Source organism: Triturus cristatus, chromosome 4_1, assembly GCF_964204655.1.
Source record: "Triturus cristatus chromosome 4_1, aTriCri1.1, whole genome shotgun sequence".
Taxonomy (NCBI): Eukaryota; Metazoa; Chordata; class Amphibia; order Caudata; family Salamandridae; genus Triturus; species Triturus cristatus.
The window spans coordinates 333,432,423-333,457,924 of NC_140585.1; the positions used below are offsets into that span (position 1 = coordinate 333,432,423).

Consider the following 25,502-nt stretch of genomic DNA (forward strand, 5'->3'; position numbering starts at 1 on the left):
GTACAAGTGCTCAGTTGAGGCGCCAGCTCATTCTGGTGGTTTTCTACTCGGGCGACCAGTGGGCCTCCATTAGTCATTTTCCGCGCCACGTTCTTAGACTGGGCAAACGTCCTCCACTCACGCAAGGACTAGTTGCAACCACTATAGTCGCTGAGGCCTGGTGAGGGGCGGTCCAGCGAGGGGAGGAGAAGAGCCAGGCGAGTCGACTGATATGGCGAAGGGGTCTCAGCAAACGCACCAGACCAAGCTGGAAAAGTTTGCACTCTAAAGCAGAGCGCATGGAAGAAAGAGCTGAAACTCAGGGAGCGAAGAAACAGATGGATGAGGGTCCTCCTAGCCTCCAAGATATTATGGAAGCCATACATGGGGTCCGCACACTTCTGGAATTAAAAATAGACTTGGTTACGTCGGAAGTGACTTCAATGCATGCCGATTTATGCACTTTGGGGGAAGAGGATGAAAACGGCTGAAATCTGTCTCGGAGCTCCAATCCTCTACTGAACTGTTAGAGCAGGAGGTGAAGAAACTTCAAGTCATGACGAGGGATATGGAGGCAAGGCTTGAAGACCATGAAAGAAGGGCGCGCAGGAATAACGTCCGCATTGTGGGAGTGCCGGAACAGGCAGAAGGTCCAGTGACGGACCGATTTGTGGAAGACCTAATACAAAATCTACAGCCCGCTCTCTCTCCCAATACTTCTCTGTGGAGCAGGCCCACAGGGTGCTAGGGGGTCCTCCAAAGCCTGGCACAACTCTGCACCCTATTCTTGCTAGAATATTTAACTACAGGGGACAGGGGACCCCCCCCCCCCAACAGGGGAATTGTCCTGCAATTCTTAAAGACACAGGCCCCAGACGTGGTGTTCTTGCAGGAAACCCACATACAAGGTTCCTCATATTGCGCTCTAAATAGATGGGGGTACAAGCTGGTGGCGCATGCAGGATATACTAAAGTTTCTAGAGGGGTGGGGATCCTTCTACGCAATTCCTCCCACTTTCAGATCCAATCCTTGATACACGACCAGCTGGGCAGATTCGTAACACTGACGGGCACATGGGAGGGCAGAGTACTAAATATGACTTCACTGTACATCCCACGCAGGCTTCACCTCCCTACCCTGACTGATTTGGGAGCACATCTGCTCAATTTTGCCGGAGGTGGGAGTCGCTACTTGGGGATGATAAATGCTGCATTAAATGAGGACGTAGACGGAAGACCATCGAAGCCAGAAGAGCCGACTGGGAGATTTTTTTTATTTATTTTTTTTAACAGCAATGGGTTGGTTGGATGTTTGGAGAGCGTACAATCCGTCCTCCCCCCCCAATACACCTTTCATTCGGGTGTGCACTGGAGTTTATCCAGTATAGATTATATATTTTGTAGAGCGGATCAGCTCTCCCAGTTTAGAGAGGTGGGTCAGCTCCCTAGAGGTATCTCTGATCATTCTCCGGTGGTAGTTACATATGGAGATAGCCCCTCGGACAATAGACGCGAGATAGTGCTTAATCCCTGGTACATGCAACTTCCCACGATTCGGGAAGGGCTAATTGAGACAACAGAAAACTACTTTAAAGAAAACGTGGGCTCAGTGGATTCAGCCTCCACGTTGTGGGAGGCGTATAAAACAGTGGTTAGGGAGTATCCATGGTTGCTGGATATAAGAAAGAAAAAACAGCTGCTTACCCTAGAAGGTGAAATAGCCCAATTGGAGGGAGAACAAGGGATTTCAGTATCCCCGAACTCAAACATAAATTACTCCTTAAGCAGAAGGAATATAGACAAGTTGCCGAAGAAGCGGCTAAAACTTACTACCGGGCCACGCAGTGTCAGATTTATGAGATGGGGATAAAGCGAGCAAGCTTCTAGCGTGGCTGGACCGGTGTGAGCTGGCCTCTAGGTGGGTATTTGAAATTGCGACGGAGGGTATGGAACGATTTAAGAACAGAAACGGCATTGCGGGGGCCTTTGCAGAACACTTCAAAGTAGTATACAAACCTGCATGTAACTCTTCAGGGGAAGAGGCAAGAGAGCTGTTATCTACTCTTAGGCTCCCGGTGTTGAATGGTGCGGAGATGGAGGAGCTTGAGCTCGACTTGACCAGAGATGTTACCAAGGCAATTTGGTGCCTTACAATCGGGAAAGGCGATGGGACTGTGTGGTCTTCCGATTTAACTATTTAAAATGAATGCGTCCACCGAAGCCCCATATTTGATAGCCATGTATGAAGAAAGTGTGGTTGAGGGTATCTTCCCTGAAACACAAAGATTGGCTAATGTGGTTGTGATGCACAAACATGGCAAACCTCCGGAACGGTGTGGTTCATACCGGCGGATATCGTTATTGAATCCAGAGGTGAAAATACTGGCAAAAATCTTGGCCAAGCGATTGTCACCCCTGCTTCATAAACTGGTCCATCCCAACCAGTCCAGCATCATGCCGGGTAGAAACACGGCGCTCAATCTACAGAGACTCCATGGGGTCTTAGGCAGGGCTAGGACTATACAAGAAGAAGCAGTAATCATGTACCTAGATGACACAATTGCGTTTGATCTGATAGAATGGCCCTGTTTGCAGCCAATAACTGTCGAGGGACTGGCATACATAAAAATGCCTGTGATTCTGCAAAAAAGGTGGTACTCACTCAGGTTACCGATAAAACAGAGCTATGCAAGCATTGCCAATGTAAAACTTGCAAGAGATGCTCAGTATAAGGGTTCCTGCAGAGGACCCACACATTACTCACCACTTCAATAAATATAGCAAAGGACTGAACAAGCAGCTACCGGACTTTCAACCTTGTTCCTATGCTGTGTGACAGCACAAACATGCTCACAGAAAAAAAGGCACGCAGAAACTTCTATTAGTGTCCCAGCGAAAACTGTGGCAGCTGCAGCTACAGTCTGTTTACTACAGTAATGGACTGAGTGCACACCGTCCCAGAGACATCACTTGAATAGGCTTGGCAGCATAACCTAGACTCCCAAAATTGTCTGGGGGAGATGTAAGAGTGAACAGAGTTGGACTTCTGCGTAAGGGTCCAACATGGACGTTCAATATTAAACTCTACCTTTGGGTGGGTTGGCACTGCCAGCTGATGTTGGCATCACCGACCTGAGGAACAAGAGGAGTTTTCCTGAATATGCAGAAAACCAGGACACTACCTACCTCGCTGACTGGCACCCTATACCGCTACGCGAGAGAGTGATGACAGTTTGTTACACTTTAGGGTAACTAGTAAGGATAGACTAGAGAGCGCAAACAGGAAAGGAGGAGAGTTGGTACAAGAACTTTGGCATGCAGATTTTTCCGGAGTTGAGGATGCCGTTCCAAATATTGTGGCAGAATCTGGAATCAGGAGAGCCAGGCTTTGGGTTTGTAAAGCAATAAGACCATACATGCACTCCTATGTCAGTCCAGCCAAGTTTTTGTGGCAAGCTTCATAGAAGATAAAGGAAAGGAATCAAGAGTGATTAAAGTGGTTGTATGCCACGAGGATTGGGGCGGGGGGGGTCTAGTTTAAGTACAATGTGTGACCTTTGCAAACTGGTAGGTAAGCCCTAAAATTGCAGACGGGTTAAGATTTGTACTAGATAAATTGGAATGCTTAGAATATCACATATTCCAAAACTTTAAACATATTTCAATGCAGATAAAAGAGGGGGATCCCTCGCCGCAGACTACTGCTAGTAATCAGTTATGCTTCAGAGAAAAAAAGAAAAAAAAAAGAAAAGGACATGCAAAATCCACACTCTACAAGTTGGATACAAGAGCAACTAATGTTATCAAAATTAAAAGGGTCTACCAGATGAAGGCTCTCCCACAATGACCCCGACTCCAAAAACATAATATCAAAACCACCAACCAGCCAAATGGTATCTTCAGCCTGCTAAAATATTTATTCACCTTGTCCAGTATGATGAACGCAATCAAGATTTGTCTGGCAATAAAACAACCCAAGATGCAGTAAAAACCAAAATTATTTGCATAACAACTTAGAAATCATAGACCAGTCTCTAATCCCAGAAGCATATGATGAAAAAAGGGACAACAATCTTTTAGGATGGGCCTCCACTATACAAAATTAGCTGAACATATGCACAGTAAGATGGTGTTGCTAGCACTTAACAATCCACTTCATTTCTGCATGCAATTGAATGAAATAAGGCAGAAGTTCAATCCTTTTGATCAAATCTGAAAGTCTCCTATCCACACATCAGAATCAGTTTACTCCGCAATGATTTTCTTTCATGTTACTGAAGATGTACACTAGGTGAGCCATTACACAAGCTCAATAACACTTTATATCAGTATGAAAATACACACAGTAGCGACTTTAAATCTGATCCAATTCAGGACAACATTAAAGGTTTTGAGAAAACAGTACTTCTAGTACTGGGCTTTCAGCAGTGCCCTTACGGCAGAGGGCACTGGGGTTGTTCTAACATGCTACTTTACCACATTTAAAAACTACATTCACTTATTGTAGAATAATAATCCTTCACTTTTCTAATCCATTTTAGGACTGCAAATTAGCCCTCCATGAATGCAAATCACCCGTTGCCCTGATGGCACAAGTGAAAGCAATGAACTCAAGGCATCAAGTCAAACAACCATTAAATGACAAATGAAGTCTTATCACTGCTCGAAATTCCATTCTCCAAAATAAAGAATTGCTAATGAATACGCAATGTAACTCCTTAGCACACGTATAGTTAATCAATTGACATAAGTATATAACGTGTTTCCACAAGAATGAACAAGTTATTAGTACAAGAAAATACATACGAGAACTTTTCTTGTTTTCTTTAATTAAGGCAAAAACTCCCAATGTTTCATTCCAGCCAACACGTGTTTCGTCGTAAAGTGGGTTAGTTTACCCCACGACTTTCTAAAGGCTATATTCCATGCATCTTTAAATTTGAAGCGCGACAATTATTTCTAATCGCAAAGGGAACTGCTGTAGTAGTTTTAGTTTTTCAATAATGAGAATCAGGTCTGTATCACTCCAGGTTTATAAATCTTCTGGCTAATGCCTGTTCACTCGGTAGTATCCTTCTTGTTATATTCGTGTATCCCGTAACTGTATTAGTTCGAACAGAGGCGAAACAATTCAGTGCATTGAAAAAAACCTGGGCGCCTATTCCTGAAACTAATACCACTACCTAGTTCTCATGCTAATGAATAAGCCAAACATAAAAGTCTTTCCAAACTTCGCTCCATAAACTTTTAACAAAATCTGATCTGACCCTGCTACAAAAATATGCTAGGCTTGACACTGGACTGAAAGATATTGTATATTGGGCATGTGCTCAGAGTCTCATTCTACCAACACCAGATATGATACAAGCATTTACAATGCAACGGTCTCGGCATTGTTAAAGTTAGAGCTATTGGCATTGCTCATGACATTATTTTTGTTTATGTTTTTGTTTTTAAAACATTTAAAGAAATGGCATTGTTATTTACAATGTCAATAGCTTAATCTCTCTCAACTGCGAGACCTATTGCATTTGCAGCCACACACAAAGCCACCCACACACACAGAGCCACCCACACACACAGCCACCTACACACACAGAGCCACTCACATAGAGCAACCTACACACAGAGTTACCCCCACACAGAGCCACCCACACAGAGCCTCCCACCCACACACACAGAGCCTCCCACCCACACACACAGAGCCAGTGATGGTGCTCTTTGTGCTATTATTGCATGCTCTTCAATAAAAAGAATACAAAAAAAAAAAGATATCTACTATCATTAGCATACAGGGCAACGATTTATGAGGAGGCTTTTGGGGTGCAAGGTAGCTCCACAAGGGGATATCTCCTTATATGAAATAAGTCCAGAGGGCATCAATTGCAGAAATATGCAGGGCAGCCACCTTGTATACGCCATGTAGCTTTATTAACATGTACAGGATAATACAGGATTTGGAACTTAAAGATGTTTTTGGTCCCAATGTTCTTGCCTCTACCAAGTATTAAGGACAGTCTTATTTTTATTGTGTGGCATCCAATAAGTGTAACGATTTTAAACAACTGAATCAATAAAGTTGTTCACCCAGTCATGCTTTGTAATAAAGAATTTCAACATGCAACCTTAAGCTTCCTGGATTCTTGCTTCCCTCTATCTCATTTTGTCATGGAGAGCTTATTTTGGACTCGCTTTAGCTGAAAGATTTTTTCTGGGTCTGAAATGATTTCAAAACAATGAAAACCAATGAAAACATAGGGGCAGATTTACAAGCCCCTTGCGCCACTTTTGCGTCACTTTGACCATGTTAAAACTGACGCAAAAGTGGCGCAACGGGCTTGTAAATCTGCCCCATAGTGGGGCTTATTTACAAGGCCCTTGCGCCAATTTTGCGTCATTTTTCACATGGGAAAAGTGATGCAAAAGTGGTGCAAGGGGCTTGTAAATCTGCCCCAGTGTTCCTAATTCTCGTGGCACTACCTTGTATCCAATCTGTGTTTAGTTCTAGATGCTGTGTCTAGCATATGTGCTGTCCCTGCCTTAGGTACTAATTATTATTGTGAGGTTGCATCATCATTGTACTCCTATGTCAGTCTTTGGCAGCTGTCATGATGTACCGCTATTCGTGGTACTTTGTGTTGACAAATATTGCACATGGGGCATTTTGATCAAAACAAAACCTGTTGTGTGTGTGCTTATGGCAAATGTATTTCTTTTCTTTTGTCCATCGGAAACCTGTGATGCGTAGTCGGACCACTACTTGCTTGGGTATTTTTAACCCAAGAAGAACAGACTCCTCCTATAAGTAGGCCTAAACTGGGAATTATATAATACTCTGTTATTGATGACAACTCTTATTGAACACATAATGAAACGTTGATGTTGATGTATCTCCTTCATAGCAGTAGTAGGTAACGTTGATGTGCCATATTACTCTGTAATTTATTACCGACTAGGCACTGTTGGAGCAGGTGTGCACAGGTAAATGTGACATAATACATGTACCGCTGCATCATACTTAACTTTCAATTCAACATGGTTCTTTTCCCTTGAAGCATGTTTGCTATTTTTAATTGTATTATTTGTAGCATTTTCAATCCTGTGGTTAAAAAGATCAAAGTCTCAATGTCATTCAATGTTCCGACTTTGAAGTAAAAGGTATTTGTGTGAAATCTGCGGACTGCAATGAGTAGTACAGTAGCATGGTCATTTTTCCATGTTTGTCCAAGAGGTGTCGAGCATTGCTATCTAGATGAATTTCAAAGGAAGCCTTTGAAGAGGATACATTTTCCTATTCAGTCTTGGTTGCACCAGAGGTCACCAGTACTTACCCACCAGATAATTTTTTTAGAGCGGGCTGCAGGGGATGAGACTGGTGCCCTTAGTCCTTACTGTTGCTCCAGTAGTGGGGCACCTTGGTGTGAGGGCCTTGCATCCAGGAGATTGGCCCCTCACACTTTGCAGCTCTGGAGCCTACCTGTTGTTTGTTGTGCCTTGAGGTGGGGGCCAAGTCCGCCGAGAACCGGGTGATTACTACGGGAGCGGGAGAGTGCTGGACTACACTCCCCAGACTCCCTTGCTGCCATCGTCACTGCCGCAGCCCCAGGAGGTGCCTACAAAGCCTCACCGCGACCCCCGCAGCGCGGGAAGCCTACCTGTTTGTTGTGCCTTGAGGTGGGGGCCAAGTCCGCCGAGAACCAGGTGATTACTACGGGAGCGGGAGAGTGCTGGACTACACTCCCCAGACTCCCTTGCTGCCATCGTCACTGCCGCAGCGCCAGGAGGCGCCTACAAAGCCTCACCGCGACCCCCGCAGCGCGGGAAGCCTACCTGTTGTTTGTTGTGCCTTGAGGTGGGGGCCAAGTCCGCCGAGAACCGGGTGATTACTACGGGAGCGGGAGAGTGCTGGACTACACTCCCCAGACTCCCTTGCTGCCATCGTCACTGCCGCAGCGCCAGGAGGCGCCTACAAAGCCTCACCGCGACCCCCGCAGCGCGGGAAGCCTCCCCTTTCATGCCCTCCGTTTTGCCACTCACCTATCTCCTCTCACCGTCTGACGCCTCCCTCCTGTATCCCGTTGCTTTCCCGTATCCTCGGACTCGGCTTCCTCTCGTAACCAGGAGGAGTGGGGAGCATTCTGCGCATGCGTAGAGTCAGCAACAGAACAACTGACGGTTAAAGACATAGAAGACGGCAAAACAACAGGTGAAAAAGAGGGCAGACTATTCCGAAGTCAGTTTAACGTTGAAATAGCCCGCCTTCATTCAGTGACGTAAAACAGCCAATTGGCAGAAAAGGTTAGTCAGTGGTGCTGAAATATAGGGGAGAGCCCCAGCACGGACCAGACATGAAGTTCGTATATAAGGAGGAGCACCCGTTCGAGAAGCGGCGGTCCGAGGGCGAGAAGATCCGCAAGAAGTATCCCGACCGTGTGCCAGTAAGAATTGGGGCAGGGGAAGGGGCATCGAGTGTGACCAGACACCCGCTCTGAAAAGACACCACTGCCTTTCTCCGAGGTCAAGAAAAAATGCCTCGGAGAAAGGCAGCGTCGTTTTCGGATTCGGGGGCGTGTTTTGCTTTTCTCTCCTCTAGCCATTGGCTGGAGGAGATAATTAGATTTGTTGCAAAAAACACGGCCCCCGATCCGAAAAGGACGGGGCTTCAACGGAGTGACTGGACCTCTTCTCCAGTGGCTGGCCAGCATTTAAGAGGCCAGCCAATGGAGAACAGGAGAGAAGAGGGGCGGGTGCAAGCCCCTCTTCTCAAAGTCACTCCAACTCATTAAATCTCGGAGCGAGACTGCGCAAGCGCAGCCTTTCGCAGCCGAGACCTAAAAATGAAGTTTAGTCAATTTATGTTATCTGTGCTTTAATTTCAGGTTCATACAAACGCCTGCCAACCCACAAATACAAAGACCTGAAATGACAGATCGAAAACATTTGCAAAGTTTTAAAGAATGTTTCACAACTAAAAAGTTATATTTCCAGATACAACTGCTGCCATCTTGCTTAATGGCCAAAGGGTCTGCAGATATTTGTTTAGCGACACCAATTTTGCTTATACAAATAAAATTAGACAATAAGGGCTTCTATCTACAGGTGCAACGTTTTTCACATCAGGTGTAATTGGTTTTAAATCCAACTCACAAAAGGTGATGAGAAAATACTTGAAATAATTCTAACCACAGGCAATCTCTTGGGTTAGCATTCCAAGCCATTGTTCTTTTACCAAGCATATCGCTTCAGATTAGACCCAGTCATAAGCAGATCAGTCCAAACCGCAAAGCCAGGTCCTCTCTGAACTGGAACACAAGTAAACCAAGACTGGGTTTGCCCTAAAGGGGTCTCTTCAGTCAGATGCATCTTGGTTCTAGTGGCACAGTCAGCACTGAACTAATTTCCTGGCCTACAGTTGTCCACTTAGGGCATTTTATCAAACACATGTAATTGTTTTTAGTAACATTGATCAGTGGAAAATATTGCATTCAATTTTAAAAATCGATTGTAACACTTAAAATAAAGATACATTTATTGATACACGTACATGTAAATAAATAAGGAAACGGTAGCCTTTCTAAACTAAAGCCTATGTTTGCTACGGTGTCTTGAGAGCCATTTCTCAACTACTTGAAAGCGAGCAGGACACCCAACTAATACGGAACACATAAGCTGGTCAAAACGACCTGAACTTCCAACTCCTTTTGAGAAGAAAAAAAAAAAGATATCCAATCGAACCTCTGAAAAATACCCCATGGATAAACTCCACTTTTGAACGTTGATATGCTCTGAAGCAAGAAGATATCCAGAAAACCCCCAACTTCAAGGGCAACATAATTTGGATCACGTATTTCTGACAAATATCCAAAAATATGGAAAGTATTACCATGCTAAATTGTATATTAACACATCCCTCAACAGAATAAGCTCAAGACAATGCTATTCAATAAAGACATCATTCAAAGAATGCAACTCTGCTTCATGAAGTCAAAAGAAATTCACATAAAATTATTAATTGATCTCACTTGGTATTAGTATCAGTCTGACCAGAGCCTGAGCCTGAAGCTCCACTAACACCAGTGCAGAAGCTTTCATGTATTCCTCTTTCTCCTCTACACTGTTAATAGTACTCTTTGGTTGATCACTCAACTGCTAGCTTCTACATAAGTAATCAAGTGTTAACCGTCAAATTCCTGAAGCATGGTGCAAGTAATCTTCTGTGTGACATTTTTAATGTCCTATCCTCCCAGTGGACTCTCATACTGAAACTCAGCAATACCCTCCAGTCACTGTTTAACTACTGGACATGTTTTATATATTGTTTTTAATTTGGATATATGTCCTGGTCATAAAGAACACACTAAGGACAATATGCTGTACAAAACAATTAACTCGCACAAATGTGATATTTACACCCATTGAGAACGGATCTTACTCATACTTTCAGCACTGGTGACTGATTTTTATCAACATTTTGGATTTGGAAAATGGTATAATGTGAATGGTTATTTATGTCCATATTTGTTTTTTTTAATTCTCTACGAGATGTATACTCTCTCCCTGTATTCAAATATAATCATGAGGTAAAACAATGTCCTGATTTTTTGAAACAATAGATTGATGTACTGCACATTTAGCAGTCACAAAATCATGGTAGGGGAGACAGGTTGCATTTTAAGCAAGTGCGAATTGAGCGCCCACCAACATGTGACGTCAGGCGTCAGCTGGTCTCCATTGGTGTCCAACCATTATTGCACACTAGTACTTCACCCAGAAGTTACATGAAATGGAGCCTACCATCTGGGATTTTGGAAGTCTTGTATTGAGGAAGGTGTAGTCTCTCCCGCAAACAAGTGGACCATCTTGGAAAAGAATCATAATAATCCAAACTTTACATTTGATACTCCAACAGTGTACTCCAAAATGCACCACCTGCTATATACTACACCATTATCACTCTCCTACTGAATACGTTTACTACACTTTGCACGATTCTAGGATTTTTCACAATCCCTGTGACTTGAGCGATTTAACTGAGGTCAGCCCCCCACTAATAAAAGTGTTACAGGCCTACTGGTGCAAAGGTGCTAAACTTTAGCCACAGCACAATAAAGATGTATTGAAGGGTGTGGTAAAGGTTTTGACATTTACAAAACATTTGCTATTAGAGAGAAAGGCAAGCAATTGTAAAGAATGTTATTTTGGTAGTTCACAGCTTTTGAAAAGCATGTCCACTATAAAATAAAAAGAAACCACCTCTGCCACTTGTCTTTTAAAAATTAGATGGCCCGTTTCAGTGCGTCATTCTAAAAATTGGACTGTGGTTCTAAAAAGTTTGGGAAGCGTTGCTCTATTTTATATAACACTCTAGACCAAATTATTATTTGGGTTTTCAGGACAGCTTTGCTGTCATAGCACAACAGTATGCCCATGTTTCATATCTCTTAAGGGGAAATTCCCATCACTCCTAAATGAAGGCGGCCACCCGAGGCTCAAGCGGCACAAAGTGAACTTCCCATCTCTCTTGTTCACACCCCTGATGCGGGCGCTTAGTGAGTGAAGCCTCCATTCAAGACTACTACAGGCCACGGGGTGGCTCCTTCTCCACGTCTCACAAAAGAGACAGTGAAGCAAGTCCTGCAACTGCTCAGACTCTCCAAGCAACTGACTGGCCCAGTCAAGCAACTCCGTTCTGCATCACAAACTGCCATCTTATGAGATCAAACCACCTTCACGTTAGGTCAACCAACAGGCAGCTGCTAGTGTCAAAATGGGGTGTGCACTTGCGCTGAAGCTTGAGGTGCTTGACGTATGGTACTTCAAGTACTATTGAAATTATTCTGTCAAAGAGTATCATTTATTACAGGCCCCGTTTTCAAAATGAAGGTATCTTTTGAAACTAGTATTTAACTGTGATGTCTCATTTCTAATTTTGCACTACCTATTCAAGCCGTTTTGATAACAAGAAATAGTCTCAGCTCCTCAGGTAAACTTACGTCCAGTACCCATTGTACCATTCGATGAGCTGTCTCACCACCCCCCCCCCCTTTTTTTTTAGTGCATAATTTTGACAATAATATATGCAATAATTACAAATCGTTATCACACAAACCGGAAAGCAGACAAAAAATTTGAAAAAATTGAGAAAAGAAAATTGTCCCCCCTCCCCCAATTAAATCTCACCCCTCCCTCCCAACCCACCACAAGGAGTTGGACTCAGTTATTTTTTTTTCTTCTCAAAAACAAAGACTAAATAAATGATATGGACATTTGGAATTTACTTATCCTTATCAAGCCCTCTGGTCAGTGGTGCCCACATTTGTAAGCCTTTAATTCGAGACTGCAATCCCCTTTTTCGAAATTATAATTTGCCAGTAGACGAGAAAGCCACTGATGAAATCCAGGAGGGGTTGGATCCAGCCAGGCAGAGGTACGGCATAAGCGAAGTATCGCCATGCCCATAAACACAATTCTTCTCCTGGCTTCCCTTGCAGTTTCTGGTCCACCCTAAGTCCGATCAGGGATGGGGAAAGGAGAAAGTCAACCTCTAGCACCTCCTTGAAAAAGTTAGAGATTTCTTGTTTTAATTTACTTAGAGCATCACAGGAAGCAAAGATGTGATTTAGATCTGCCTGAAATAATGCACACCAGGGGCATCGAGTTCCTCTTCCAGTCCCCCATTTAACAATCTTTTTTGGGGTGTAATAAAGCAAAAAAAAAAAGGATTTATAATATTGAGCCGGGCCGGAATTAAAATTCTCTGTGCTAGCTCCGCTGAGCAAAGGAATACATTTTCCAGAATTCCAATCTCCGTTTTCCATTTTAAAGCTTGTGCCTCCATGTCATCTGGCATTAATTTGTTGAAAAAGTTACACGGCTACGATAGATAGCGGTCTATTCTTTCTTAAGTTATTATATTATTATTATTGGCAAAGCCAAATTGGACCACCACCTTTCTTATACAGAAAATCCCTGATTTGGAGGTATTTGTAGAAATCCCTCCGATCTAATTCATACAGCTCTTTAAGATTTTCGAAAGAGACTATACCTGTTAGAGAATAAAAATCACTGAGCTTGGACAAACCCGCATCATGCCATCTTTTGATGGTAGGGTCTTTAAAAATTTCCGGTAGATTAGGACTATTACAGAGTGGTGCATAGTAAGTCAGGCGACTGAGACCTAACAATTTCCGAACTTATCTCATAATTCTATGCCCACCTATCAAGGTTTTGAAACTGACCTTTTTGTAATGACTGTCATTCAAAAATCTCCAGACCCATCTCCACGCATCTACGCGCATTATAAGTTCTATTGGTGTTGGTACTTCTTCCATAATGCTATGTCTTGGCTTATCTCGTATAAGGACTAAATTAAATAATAAAGTAGTGCCCCAATAGTATAGTCTTATATTTGGTAAGGCCAAACCACCACTTTCCCTTGGTAGAGATAAATATTTATATGCCCTTCTGTGTTTCTCATAGGCCCAGATAAAGCGGGAAAATAAGTCTTCAATTCTTTTTAAGCAGTATGTGGTAAATTCCAACGGGATTGCTCTTAATAAATACAAAAACTTAGGGAAAAATAACATTTTAATAATATTACATCTGCCAATAATCGACAGATGTAGATTATTTAATCTCACTAGTTCCATTTTTGATTTGGAGATCAAAGGATAGATATTATCAACATTGCTATCCATGTTGGCCATGATATTGACTCCGAGATATGTTGCCTTTTCTACCTGCCTAATGTCATTAATTATGCTGATATTATTGCATACAATTTGGGTTTTAGTGGGATTGAGGGAATAACCCGAGAGCTGCCCAAATCTCGCCGCCTCTGTCTCAATCTCAACTATAGCTGATTCAGGACTGGGGGTCATTAGAGCAATATCAATCGGCATATGCCAAAACTTTGGTTTCCCAGCCATGAGATACGATAGGCCGAATAATCGTATTGGATTCCAATTGTTGTAGAAAAGGGTCTATATATATTGCGAACAAAAGCGGCGAGCTCGGGCAACCCTATCGGGTACCTCTGGTTATTTTAAATGTGTCTGTGAGTGCACCATTTAAAAAGAGTCTTGCACTAGGCTGAAAATAGAGCATTTTAAATGCCTTTATAAGTCCCTTGCCTATTACGACCCTTACCAGGGTCTCCCATAAGAAATACCAGGAGACCCTGACCCTTCAGCGTCCAGCAAAATTAGTGCAATCGGGTCCTTAGAGATGTTAGCGGCATCAAATAATGAAATGACCCTTATATGGTCTGTCGTGCCACGCCCTGGTATGAATCCATGTTGCCGGATCGAGACTACCTTGTGGATTACAAAGGCTAATCGAGTGGCAAGGATTTTGGAGTAAATCTTGCTATCAGCATTTATCAATGTTATAGGGCGAGGTTCAAATGGAGTTTTATGCTTTCAACCTTCCTATTCAAACATACACAAAAATGATGCTCGTCGCAACATGAAGTGTGCACCCAAACCACAACATAAAACGGTAATTCACACAAGGTAACCATACACTAAGAAAGGCCATCTATGTGTTTAATACCAATCATTACACGCTAACAGCATTTCAAACCAGGCAGATGTTGCACATACCACCACCTCTGTGTTGTTCGAGATAAAACAACGAATTCACAATATTACAGGCTTTAAGCAAAATTATCAATTTTACTTACTGTTCTCCTCCTCCGATTTTGGATTCTGGTTAGGCGTTAAATTTGTTGCTGTATGAAGTAACATAGCGTCTTCCGTTTCCACATGGTTCCGTGACACACACACATTGCCATCACTGACAGCTTTCCCAAAAGCTCCATCAACAACACTGGTTTCCTTAGCTGCCTGCTCCTGGACTCCAGGTGGGCATGCCTGTCGCAGAGCACCACCTCCGCTAATCAGTATGAACTTGTTGGGTCCAGTACTGCCACATTCCTTGCCCTTGGCAGTTAGAGCAGCAATGATGTTTTGGACGTTGGCATGCTTAGGTATGAACACCACTTGTGTGTTGGGCATGCTGGGGTGGTTCACAATCTTAATTCCAGCTGGAAAGTTCTGAGGGTCAGAGTCTGCTTCAATACCATGTCTACCACTGGGTACAGAGTCACATCTGCCATCTGTCTCATTCTTTGTAACGGCGTCCTGTGAAGCAGCTGCATCTTCCACGGGCAATGACAGTTTCCGCCTCTTGAGAATTAGAGGCCTGCGAGGACTAGTCCTCATTGTGTATTAGTGCAGTCGCTCTCCATTGAGCCCCAAACAAAAGACCTGGAAAGAAGAGGGGAAAAAATGAAAAGCCGACATTCAGCTGTTGTAGATTTCCGAGTTGTGTTTTGGGGGCAATGAGGGTCACAGGGAACCCAACGGTCCAATTTTCACAAACTTTAAATCACCTTTGAAATATTCGTGTACAGAGCAGAACGTTTTATGTCATGAGTCGTATCTTCTTTTAAACAGCCTTCAAAAATATGCAATACATTTTTATTTTGTATTTTTTTTTAATAGTTCGTGCGCTGGAGGATTACCCTCAATCCACAAATTACACCTTGTTTTTTCTATATACCAACATTTGTGTCGTTTTGCAGCGTTACAAATATCTATTTCAGCAATCCAATATGTTTATTTTAGATAACTTGCAACAAAATAGTAGTTCAATTAGTACACATTAATGTCCCTTAAAAAAAAAAGTTGCATTAAACCCAGTTCGCTGATGTGTTGCACGTATTTCTCTAGGTAGGAGACTTCATGTAGGATACGGTTTCTGTTCTTCCTCAATAAGGCCATTTGTGAGGTAGAGCGGTGCTAAATATTAGACCCGTCATCTCGATCCCTATTCTTTCACTCCCAGCGAGCATCAGCATAGTTTCGGGTCAGTAGTAAAATAAAAGGGATTCTACGGTCATTTTTCGATGATAAACATAGATCCACCTCTCGGCCGAGTAAGAGGAACCCAAGTGACAGTTTCTAAACCGGAAGGAAGAGAGGAGGTCGCTCTGGGTGACCGTGGCACCCTGGATGTTAGGGCATCAAAGATGGGCCTCCAGCCTGTGGTCCCCGAAGCGGCGCCTACAACACGGAAAACGTTTCAAAGCACGCACAGGCCTAGGTGGAACCAAAGGCCGTTTATAACGATCCAGGGTGGAACCTGACAAGTAGCCCACGGTGAGGCACGGTACAACTGCGCGTGACATTCTGCCTACGACGGCATATGTGATAAGAGTGCTTTAAATGGGCAACGCAGTCCTCCCAATCTCAATAGCAGACAGGGTACTTGGGGAAAATGTCTATGCCATGCCCAGCTCCATAATAATCTATTTGATCGAAGAAGCCAGCTGATGACAGGTCATATTTGACAGCGCTAAACTGGAACACCATCTTCAAAGTAGGAATGGGATAATACAACGCTCTCCACTCCCAATTATCGACTGTGAATGGTACAGTAATAAGCGTGCACAGATTCAGCACACGAAGCAGCGATGTCTCATGAGATCAAGGGGTCCTGCACAGCGCGTGGCACGTCCGTAAAGAAATCTACCACCCTCTAGTCCAAAAGGAGCAGCCTACACGAACACATAAATCAAGCCATAACAAACCCGCCCCCCAATACAGAGTCAACGCAAAGGAGGAGTCCACCTTTTCTATGCGTGATAGTTATAATTACAGCCCTCCCGCGATTTACCTAAAGGCAGAGGCGCAACTAGAGCCACATTTTTTTCGGGGGGGGGGCTGAATCCTTAAGCAATAGGCAGAGTAGGGCTGCAGGGGCTCTTAGAAGGGGTGAAACAACAGCAAGGCCTCATTAACATGCACATGGTATTTTAAAGACCTGTGAAGTGCTCGGGTGCGGCTGTGTGTGCTCCCGGGAAGCTGTCTCATCCCGGGCTGACACACACGACGGGGAGAGCTGAAGCCCTTTGAGTCTAATGGGTGTTGCGCGTCTGCCTAAAGGTGTCCATCACTGATACTGACCCCCCTCCTCACCCACCTAATCCGCCACTACCGTATCTCAGTGTCACCTCCTTTGGCCCTGTTTTCTTCTCTCTCTCTTTCCGTTTTCTTCCGCAGTTTGAATTTTGGCGCCCGCCCGACTCGTACCGGTCACGTGTCAAGTCTTGGCCAATCACGAGCCTATACAAAGGATAGTAACAATAAATGACACACAAGCAGCACGTTTAGTAACTGACCGGCCTGTAGCGTCGCGATGAGGGATTGCGGCCATCTTGGAATGGCCATTTTACGTTGTGCACCTAATTATTGGTCCTTAAATTAAACGATTTTAAGACATTTTAAAATTAGATTACATTAATCTGTCGTTTACGTGGAACCACTTCACTCAGTCTTCTGTAAAAGCATTTTATTTACCGATTGAATAAAAGCACTGCCTCACACGAGAGAGCTTTATAAATACTATGATGAATTTTTTGCTTAAGCATAAGCTCCTAAAGTGTGCTGGAAAACACAATATATTGTGTAAATGTGTCTTTCGTTGTTATCAAAGACACGTGGTTCTTTCAGATATGGTAGTTTCTTTTACTACATAGAGGAGGGGGCTTTGAAAAGAGTTCTTTCTATGTCTATGACGTATCTCAAATTCCTGTTTCAGAAGATGCAGATTATCCAATGGGTACCCCGTACCGGGAAACCTAGGTGACGCGGGCGGCTCTGGGTGCATCGGTAAGTGGAACAATGTCCCGCAGTTAATGGGAGAGCGCAGGAAGTTTGTTGCTCGACCTGGAGGGATGAAGAGAAAATAAGAAAAGACTAAGCAGAATGTTACACTGATGCGAGTAAAAAGGGGATAACATATCATTGCTTTCGCTCTTTTTTGTCACGCTGTAGAGCCAAATCTGGTTATTTTAAAGCCCGGAAGAACTATTCTAAGAGTATATCTGAAAATAGCTCGCAAATATGAAGAACAATGTAACACCAGTTAACTCAGCAAAGAGTGCTTCACTTTCGAGATAATTGATTTTTCAGCTGACGTGCCACTTTCACCCCCAAGCTGTCACGTAGCTGACAAGTTTTCAGTTCGCTTATGTGTAACAATTTTATCTTGGCAGTTGTCAACTTGTAATATTTCAGTGTGTGATGTTTTGCTGTAAGGAGAAAAAAGTATTTGGTGTATGTAATTGCTTATGCATTGCAACTGTTTAAAGGGGGCTTTGTAATCTAATGTAATGTTGTTTTATAAAACGCACTATCACCCCACGGGTATCCTGGCGCTGAGGTTACATTAGCTGCCCTAAATGCACGTATTACAATGAGGATGACTGTTCCTCATTACACCTTAGGGAAGAGCCAGGTTTTAAGCTTCTTCCTAAAGTGTAGGAATTATTCTATTTGTCTAAGATTGGGAGGCAGTTCGTTACATAAACGAGTGGCCAATCTCCAGACCTAGAGGTTCTAATTCTGGGTGTGCTAACCAGATGGGCTGCAGAGGATCTACGACGACTTGTGGGGGCATACCAGACACATTTTTCCTGCAGTGACGCCAGCCCTAGTCCATGCAGAGCCTTGATAACAATACAAAGTTATTTGAACTGTATTCTCTGTGGTATTGGAAGCCAGTGGAGCTCTTTAAGGGACACAGTGGCAGAAGTTCTACGTGGCTTCTTTAGGGCTAGCTTTGCAGCTATCATCTGAATTCTTTGAAGTTTCATGATCAGAAAGTTAGGAGCGCCCAAATTCAAAGCATTACAATAGTCCAATCGACTCAGAGTGACCCTTTTTACCACTAGAGACCTGGCTGTCAGCATAGGGAGCATTTTCCGCAGTGCTCTAATGAGGGAGAAGCATGTTCCAACCGTTTTGTTTACGTGGGTTTCTAGACTCAGGTTGTCGTCAAAAACTACCCCCAGGTTGCGCACTGCCTCGGAGGGTATGTGGGGGCTTATCCAAAGGGTGGCTCAAAAATTAGCTTGGAGCGGACAAGGAACTTTCTTGGCCATGCAGTACACAATTTCTGTTTTTTCCCCGTTGAACTGCAGAGAATTGTCCGTAAGCCATCTGGCAGTTTTTTGCGTGCATTCATGAAAACTATTCCGTAGTATTGACTGATTCCCCTCTAGGGACAGAATGAGTTGCGTGTCTTCCGCATAGTTCACCAAATTGATTTTATAAGATTTGATGATTGGAATCAACGGACTCATATAGATATTAAAAAGGATTGGGCTAATTGCCGAACCTTGGCGAGCACCATGCTGAATGGTACCAAATTTCGATAGAAAAGGGGGAAGGGCCACTGCTTACTGCCTATTCCCAAGGTAGGACTGGAAACATTTCAGTGCCATGCCCTCCACCCCAATTTCTGCAAGCCGCCTCAAAAGGATCTTATGATTGACAGGAGTGCCACTGCTAGAGTGCCAATGCGACATAAACAGTGCCCATAGATCTATGCAGCCAGAGATAGTTTCTTACACGCGATGAATAAATGTGCACAACTCAACAAAAATGGTTTAAGATCTGGATGATTCTTCTTTCAGTCCATTAAAACACTCTAGCCATAATGTTGACTTCCAAAGATTTAGTTTTATTCGCCAAACATTAAAATCCAGCCCGATCAGCGCGTTTCGTCCTTAAGAGGACTCCAGCAGGGATAAATATATGGATAAATATTTTCATCAACCTATCTCCTTTTTCTTCCTACAGGGTGTATGTTGACCAACACAAATTGAGGACCAGGTGACAGATACTATAGTCCACAGCCAAGGGCACACATGGGAAGTATCTGCCACCTAGCCTAATTTTAGGGACGAAACGCGTTAGCCAGGCTGTATTTTGATGTTTGGAGAATAAAACAAAATGTTTAGGATTCAACATTATGGCTCCAGTGTTTTAATGGACTGAAAGAAGAATCATCCGAGTGGATGAACTGTGTGTGAAATGCTAGATATATACAATGAACTATTAATTACTTTTGTGACACACGAAAGCGCGTCCTATGGTGGTGGGGATTGAGTTGTATGTACAGGGTTCATGGGCAGTAGAACACTAAGAGGTGAAGAGCTACATCTTTTGTGATTGTGTGACTATCGCTTATGCGATCTTTAAGGGCCATTAGTGCTCTTTTTGGAGGTTTTTTTAAAAATGGGTAAATGACAAGCTCAGAAACTCAGACGGGGTCAAGGAGCCTTGGTTGGTATCGTCATCTTCAGTATTGTTGAAATAGGCTTAATGTATGTGCAGTGTGAAAACTCAGAATACTTTTTTTGCCAGTTGGTAGCTTTGTGGATGAAAAATTAACTCATTCCTCTTTCATTCTTTACGATCTGGAATGCCATCTTGTACAGGATTTGCTAGCAGGCATCATGTGGGTTACGTCTGCTGGTCTTTTGAGTGCTGATGCCTCGTAGGAAGAAATCTATTTGCAACCCACGTAAACCACAGCTACCATTCCTCGAAAACCCATTGCATGGTCCCATTCATCAGTATGGATCGCCTTTACAGAAAGCAGAGAACCCTCGGTATGTTCCTGCCAAACCTCTTGACCAAAGCACTTCAACATCCTGGGTACGTAAAAGAGTATTTCTGTACTGTGCTAATTTAAGGAATACAGAAAATGGTGTTTCAGGACTTGGGATTGCTTTGTACTCGTGTCTGCTTTTATTGCATTTCATTTGATCTTTGTGGTGTAAGCTTGCCTGACGGATTAGAAGTTTTATGTGACTGGAGAGTTTTCCATCTTTAGATACCTAACTCTTTTCTAGCCCAGTGTTTTATTGATCAAGTATCTTCATTACTGGATGACTGCCATATCTGAAATTGTTCAACGTTGTTTGGCCAGGTTCCATTATGCCAGTGATAAGAACTGGTACCATGTTAATGGGTTTAGTTTTGACCAAAAGCTGAGGATCCACTTGCAACTAACTCCAACTGTAGTGTTCAAGCACATGCTGTTCCCACACTTTACTTTCAATAGGGTTGGGGGCCTGTCCTCATTGAATTTTGTGATGGGTTTTGAGTCTGATTGTGGTTCAAATATTTCAGGAAGGCACTACCTTCTAAATAACCCATAAGCGGCTTCAGAGCATGTGAGCATTCAGAAAACATTTAACTAATGTGAACTATGTTACATAGATGGGATTGCAACATGTGTGGCCTGCTGATTTTTTTACACCTTAACAAAGAGAAGTCCTTGGCTGGGTGCCTGAACATGTTACCCTAGCTCCTGTGTGCAATCTTTTGAGTATTAAGAAAGTAAAAATAAGTTGTCCCAGTCTTCAGTAGTACTGGCGGTGCTTGGAGGTTTTAGCTTAGATCCTGAACCAGGAGAGTCATGCGTGGAAAAGGAGGAGGAGTGGTGTTACTCCATGCTGATTAGGGCAGAATAGAATGGAGTACCTTGCAGGCATGGTTGCTGAAGGGAAAACTCAAAGGACGAATGCTGTTTTACACTTAAAAAAGTTATCTGTTACAACAGCTGACCTGATGCAGAGGAGCACAATATTAAATTTGATACTGATACACAAAATACTGGTACACTAACTTTAAGGAGTGCAAGTCCCACTTGCTTTTCTTATAGCAGATAATTAAATGTACAACTTTCAAGACAATTTGTAGTGTAAACCTTTGTTGAAAAGCACCGACTCGCAAAAGATTTGAAGTGAATGTTCCCATACCTATATAAGTGAGCATGGTTTGGCGGGACTGCCAAACCAAATTTTCAAGGTTCTCTTTTGTGAGAAAGAGAGGGTGGCTGTGATCAGTATAAGGTACATCTCTAAAGTACAGAAGTTAAGCTCCACTATTTGATGGGAAATCATTTGAGAATTGATGTCTTTTTACTATCAGCCTTTGAGAGCTGCCTCGAGGCTTAATTGACTCTTCATCCTTCCCTTGGTCACTGTTTTAAAAGTCTTTTTAATCTTTCTAATGAGAGACAAAGTCGCTGCGAATGATGATGAAGATGGGCACAAGATTACACCAACGACACCTCAACAAAGGAAGGCGATAGGCCCAGATGTGAAACAAAAATTGACTTTAAAGCAGAAGATCTCAAGATGCAGGCTCTCCTATTCAACTGGAACAATGACACCCTTTTGTAAAGTGCCTTAAACTAAGACAAAATGTAAGTACCCTTCCCATGTCCTTTTTAGGTCTTGCGACCTGCGTTGCACTGCGCAGCTGTGCTCGCGCAGGTCATAAGATTTTGTAGGTGAAAAAACGGGGAAATCAAGCTGACCTAGGAATCGCACATGCTCGTGCGTGTGCGTTTCCTTTTCAGCTCCCCCATTGGCCTTTGCGTGCGTGCGGCTTATTCTAAAAGACTGCACGCAATTGGCCCGAGGCTCGTGCATAGCTCCTCCCATGGCCTATTGGTGTCTATTACGCGCACCAAGCGCGTAATAGACACCAATAGGCCATGGGAGGAGCAATGTTCGTGCCCGGAGTCAGGCGTGACACGCGCGCCACTTGTTAGGTCTCGCCTGACCCAGCGCATGCGCTGGTCTGGCGAGACTTATTGAGAGGGCTCCAAAAAGTGCTACCAGGCCAGCCTAGAGCTACCGTGCATGTGCGCGGGCGCGCGCCGCTTTTTACCGTGATCACTTTCACTTTAGCGGCCGCAAGGCCGCTTTGATGTTGGATCGCAATCACAATCCGATCACTTTCGCGGCCGCAAGGCCGCTTGGCATAGCCAATAGGTCTCGCTTTTGGGACCTTTTAAATATTTAGTTATGCAACTGTTGCATGGCTAAACACTTATAAGGTCCCAAAGGCGAGACCTATTGGCTATGCCAATGCTTGTTTTTCTTTACTTTTGGTATAAGCGTGGTACCCGCGCTTTACTTTTAATGTTATAAGTAAAGCGCGGGTGCCGCGATTATACCTAAAGGAATAGAAAAAAACATTTTTTTTTTTACTTTTGGTATAATCGCGGCACCCGCGCTTTACTTATAACATTAAAAGTAAAGCTCGGGTGCCGCGATTACCTTTTGGTATAAAGCATTTTTCTAAATAGTCTACAGCAAGGAATTTGGCAGCAGTCGGTCGTACTTACCTACTTAAATGGACCCGAACAGGCTGCATTTTATACATAAGACACCTGCTCTAGAGATATTTTTGTGCCCAGCGCTTTCCAGGATGTGGAAACGTATAGGATGTAGCATAACGACCAGAGCTGCCGACATTGGAACTGGGGAACCATGTTATAGTCTCGTTGTCGGTTCAGCATCACGTGATTCTGGGCAAATCACTTAATCTCTCTGTGCCTAACAAAAAGAAATGCTGCGTGCAATCTAGTCACACATTTGACTCATCAGAAAATGGGATACAGAGTCAATGAGCTTGTTGCAAAGCACAACATATAACATGCAGACCACAGATTTGTATATTCTGTAGTCAGCTCAGTAGGTTACTTGTTTTTGCAAAGTTCTTTTGTTACCTGCAGGACACAAGATACAATTTTTGTAATCTAGCTCATTGAGTTGTGAACCGGCATCAAGGAAATGCATGTAAATTGCAATGCATAGGTGTAGAACCTTACAGCATTTTTCTATCTTTCTCTGTTCTAAGATTGCTAAATATGATTCTTTTGTGAAGTAATAATGACTTATTGGAAGTTGTTTAGCTCCTACGAACTTGAGAGGTGACAGGCTCGGTGTCTTTGTTTCCTGGATGGTATTTGCATTAAGGTGTTGAGCTTTAGCTAGTTCCTAGCCACATGAGACTCAAACTAAATGTGTAGTGATGGCCGTTTACGTGAGGCATTTGTGTTGGAACTGAAAAGAAGAGAACTCCTTCACCCCCTGCAACTGTTCTGAATGAAAGCACACAAAGGTCCTCTTACCAGTGGCACGATATCTGATGGGCCCCGTAAGGCTAGTTACAAGGACCAGTTAAATTATCAGTGGTGTTAAGAGCAGGTGAAATATCCGTGTGAAATATTAGGGGGAAACATGCAGGAATTGGCACAGAAACACGGATTTCAGCATGTTGCTCACAAAAAACTTGCAATCCTCATTATTTCACCGACCAGGACCCTAAGTAATGGTAATTCTGGGGCAAGGAATTAACACACATTATTCTGGGCAACTGAAAATGAGGGTCAAGGTTCAGGCACTGATGAACGTGTAACAGTTTTGGCATGTTTGGGGGGGAAAGTCGTGATATTTCACTTGGGCTGTCTCGGTTCTGATTCAATAATACTTATCACATCCAGGATCCGGCTGGATCCCCCTCATTTGTGGCACTTGATGTGCCTCTGGTCATTGTAAAAACTGTGCTTGCATACGATTATTGCTCACTTCAAAGTGTATGAACCAGATAAATGGCTATAGAAAGGAACATTTTAAAGGGAAAGCAATTGGGACTGAATCAAAAGCTCACACTATCTTCCATTACACAACAAGTTGTAGAGTAGCGATCAAACAAATACAATTAGTGCATTAGAAATGGGCTATATAGACTTTAGTCACTGACTGGCACATTTCAATTGTACAACTCGGTAAACAATTATGTTTCCAAAATAACAATAGCGGTTTCAAGTACACGCTGAGGGAATCTTGGATACTTCATATGGTCTGGCTGGAATCTATAGAAACCAGATAAAGCCTCCAAATGTAAACCGAAATCAACAAGCAAATCCTTTTGGCTGTTTTTAGGTCGAGCCTGGGCAGCGCATGCTCTGTTCTGCGAGGCATGCTGCGTTGAGGTAGGGACTTGAAGCTCCGCCAACTCCCCGCCTACATAATCCATTGGCTTGTGTCATTGTCCACTGTGGAAGTTCACTTGTCAAAAGGCTCAGTAATCCCTCCTTATTACAGCTTTGTTTCATTTTGTAACCTCTCATGGCCACACCCCTTTAGTGTTGTTGCGCGGTTGCGGTTTTAATTACAGCCTCAAAGCACTATTTGCGAGAGTTTAAGCTATTGGCATTGCAAATGACTATGCCTTTTATTTATCGGTTTTAAAACACCACCTAAATAAAGGGCGTTGTTGTTTACAATGCTAATAGCTCAAACTCTTATAAATGCGAGACCTATTGCATTGCAAATGCTTGTTTAGAAGGATGTTCCTCCAGGCATTTGGTGCCCTGGAGCTTCAAAAGTGACAATTGTCAAATGCGGTAAACAACAGAGGTTGATCATACAGGAGATTGCCTACCCTAAATATAATGTGATCAGACAGACTTCTATTTTCTGGTAGTAAAAGAGCAGGAATAATTTGTCAGGAGATTTCAAAGATTGAGGAAGAAAGTAAGTTCATTCCTTCCCCAGTGAACTGTAGAAAAATCAGTCAGGAATGCACAGTGTTAAGTGTTGAATATCCGGTCACCAGCAAAGTGTTTACAGCCTTCAGACCTAGTTAAATTATTTACTAGCTAAAGTGCACAATTCACTTCTAAGTGATTGAACCTTGTCATGTATTGTCTGTTCAATGGGTCTCATGTCAAAGAATTTGTCTGTGAATTCTCACAAACCCTGTCCCGGACATTCATTAATGGAACTTCTTATATCAGACCTCTAAAAATCTACTCCCTGTCAGAGTTTTATCAAGGCAAGCTATTTTTAGGGCCCACTGGTC

The 25,502-nt window shown here is 43.2% G+C and overlaps 2 protein-coding genes across 8 annotated transcripts in view; one reads left to right on the plus strand and one right to left on the minus strand.

Annotated features, from left to right (window-relative positions):
• The window catches only part of FOXM1 (forkhead box M1), a 243,421-nt gene extending 226,313 nt beyond the window's left edge, over positions 1-17,108 (minus strand). For 4 of the 7 annotated variants that reach the window (XM_085652313.1, XM_085652311.1, XM_085652310.1 and 1 more), the window contains exons 1-2: positions 16,966-17,103; positions 14,663-15,248 (exon numbers count right to left, since the gene is read on the minus strand). In XM_085652313.1, coding sequence (XP_085508439.1) covers positions 14,663-15,203 — 541 coding nt within the window. In that variant the 5' untranslated portion in view covers positions 15,204-15,248; positions 16,966-17,103. Of the gene's footprint in view, positions 1-14,662; positions 15,249-16,965 lie in introns of all 7 variants that reach the window. The other 3 variants (XM_085652312.1, XM_085652308.1, XM_085652309.1) reach the window with 2 other exon arrangements.
• A 427-nt stretch (positions 17,109-17,535) lies between these two features.
• The window catches only part of RHNO1 (RAD9-HUS1-RAD1 interacting nuclear orphan 1), a 58,622-nt gene continuing 50,655 nt past the window's right edge, over positions 17,536-25,502 (plus strand). Inside the window, exons 1-2 of the mRNA XM_085652314.1 lie at positions 17,536-17,654; positions 20,270-20,489. Coding sequence (XP_085508440.1) covers positions 20,322-20,489 — 168 coding nt within the window. The 5' untranslated portion in view covers positions 17,536-17,654; positions 20,270-20,321. The remainder of the gene's footprint in view (positions 17,655-20,269; positions 20,490-25,502) is intronic.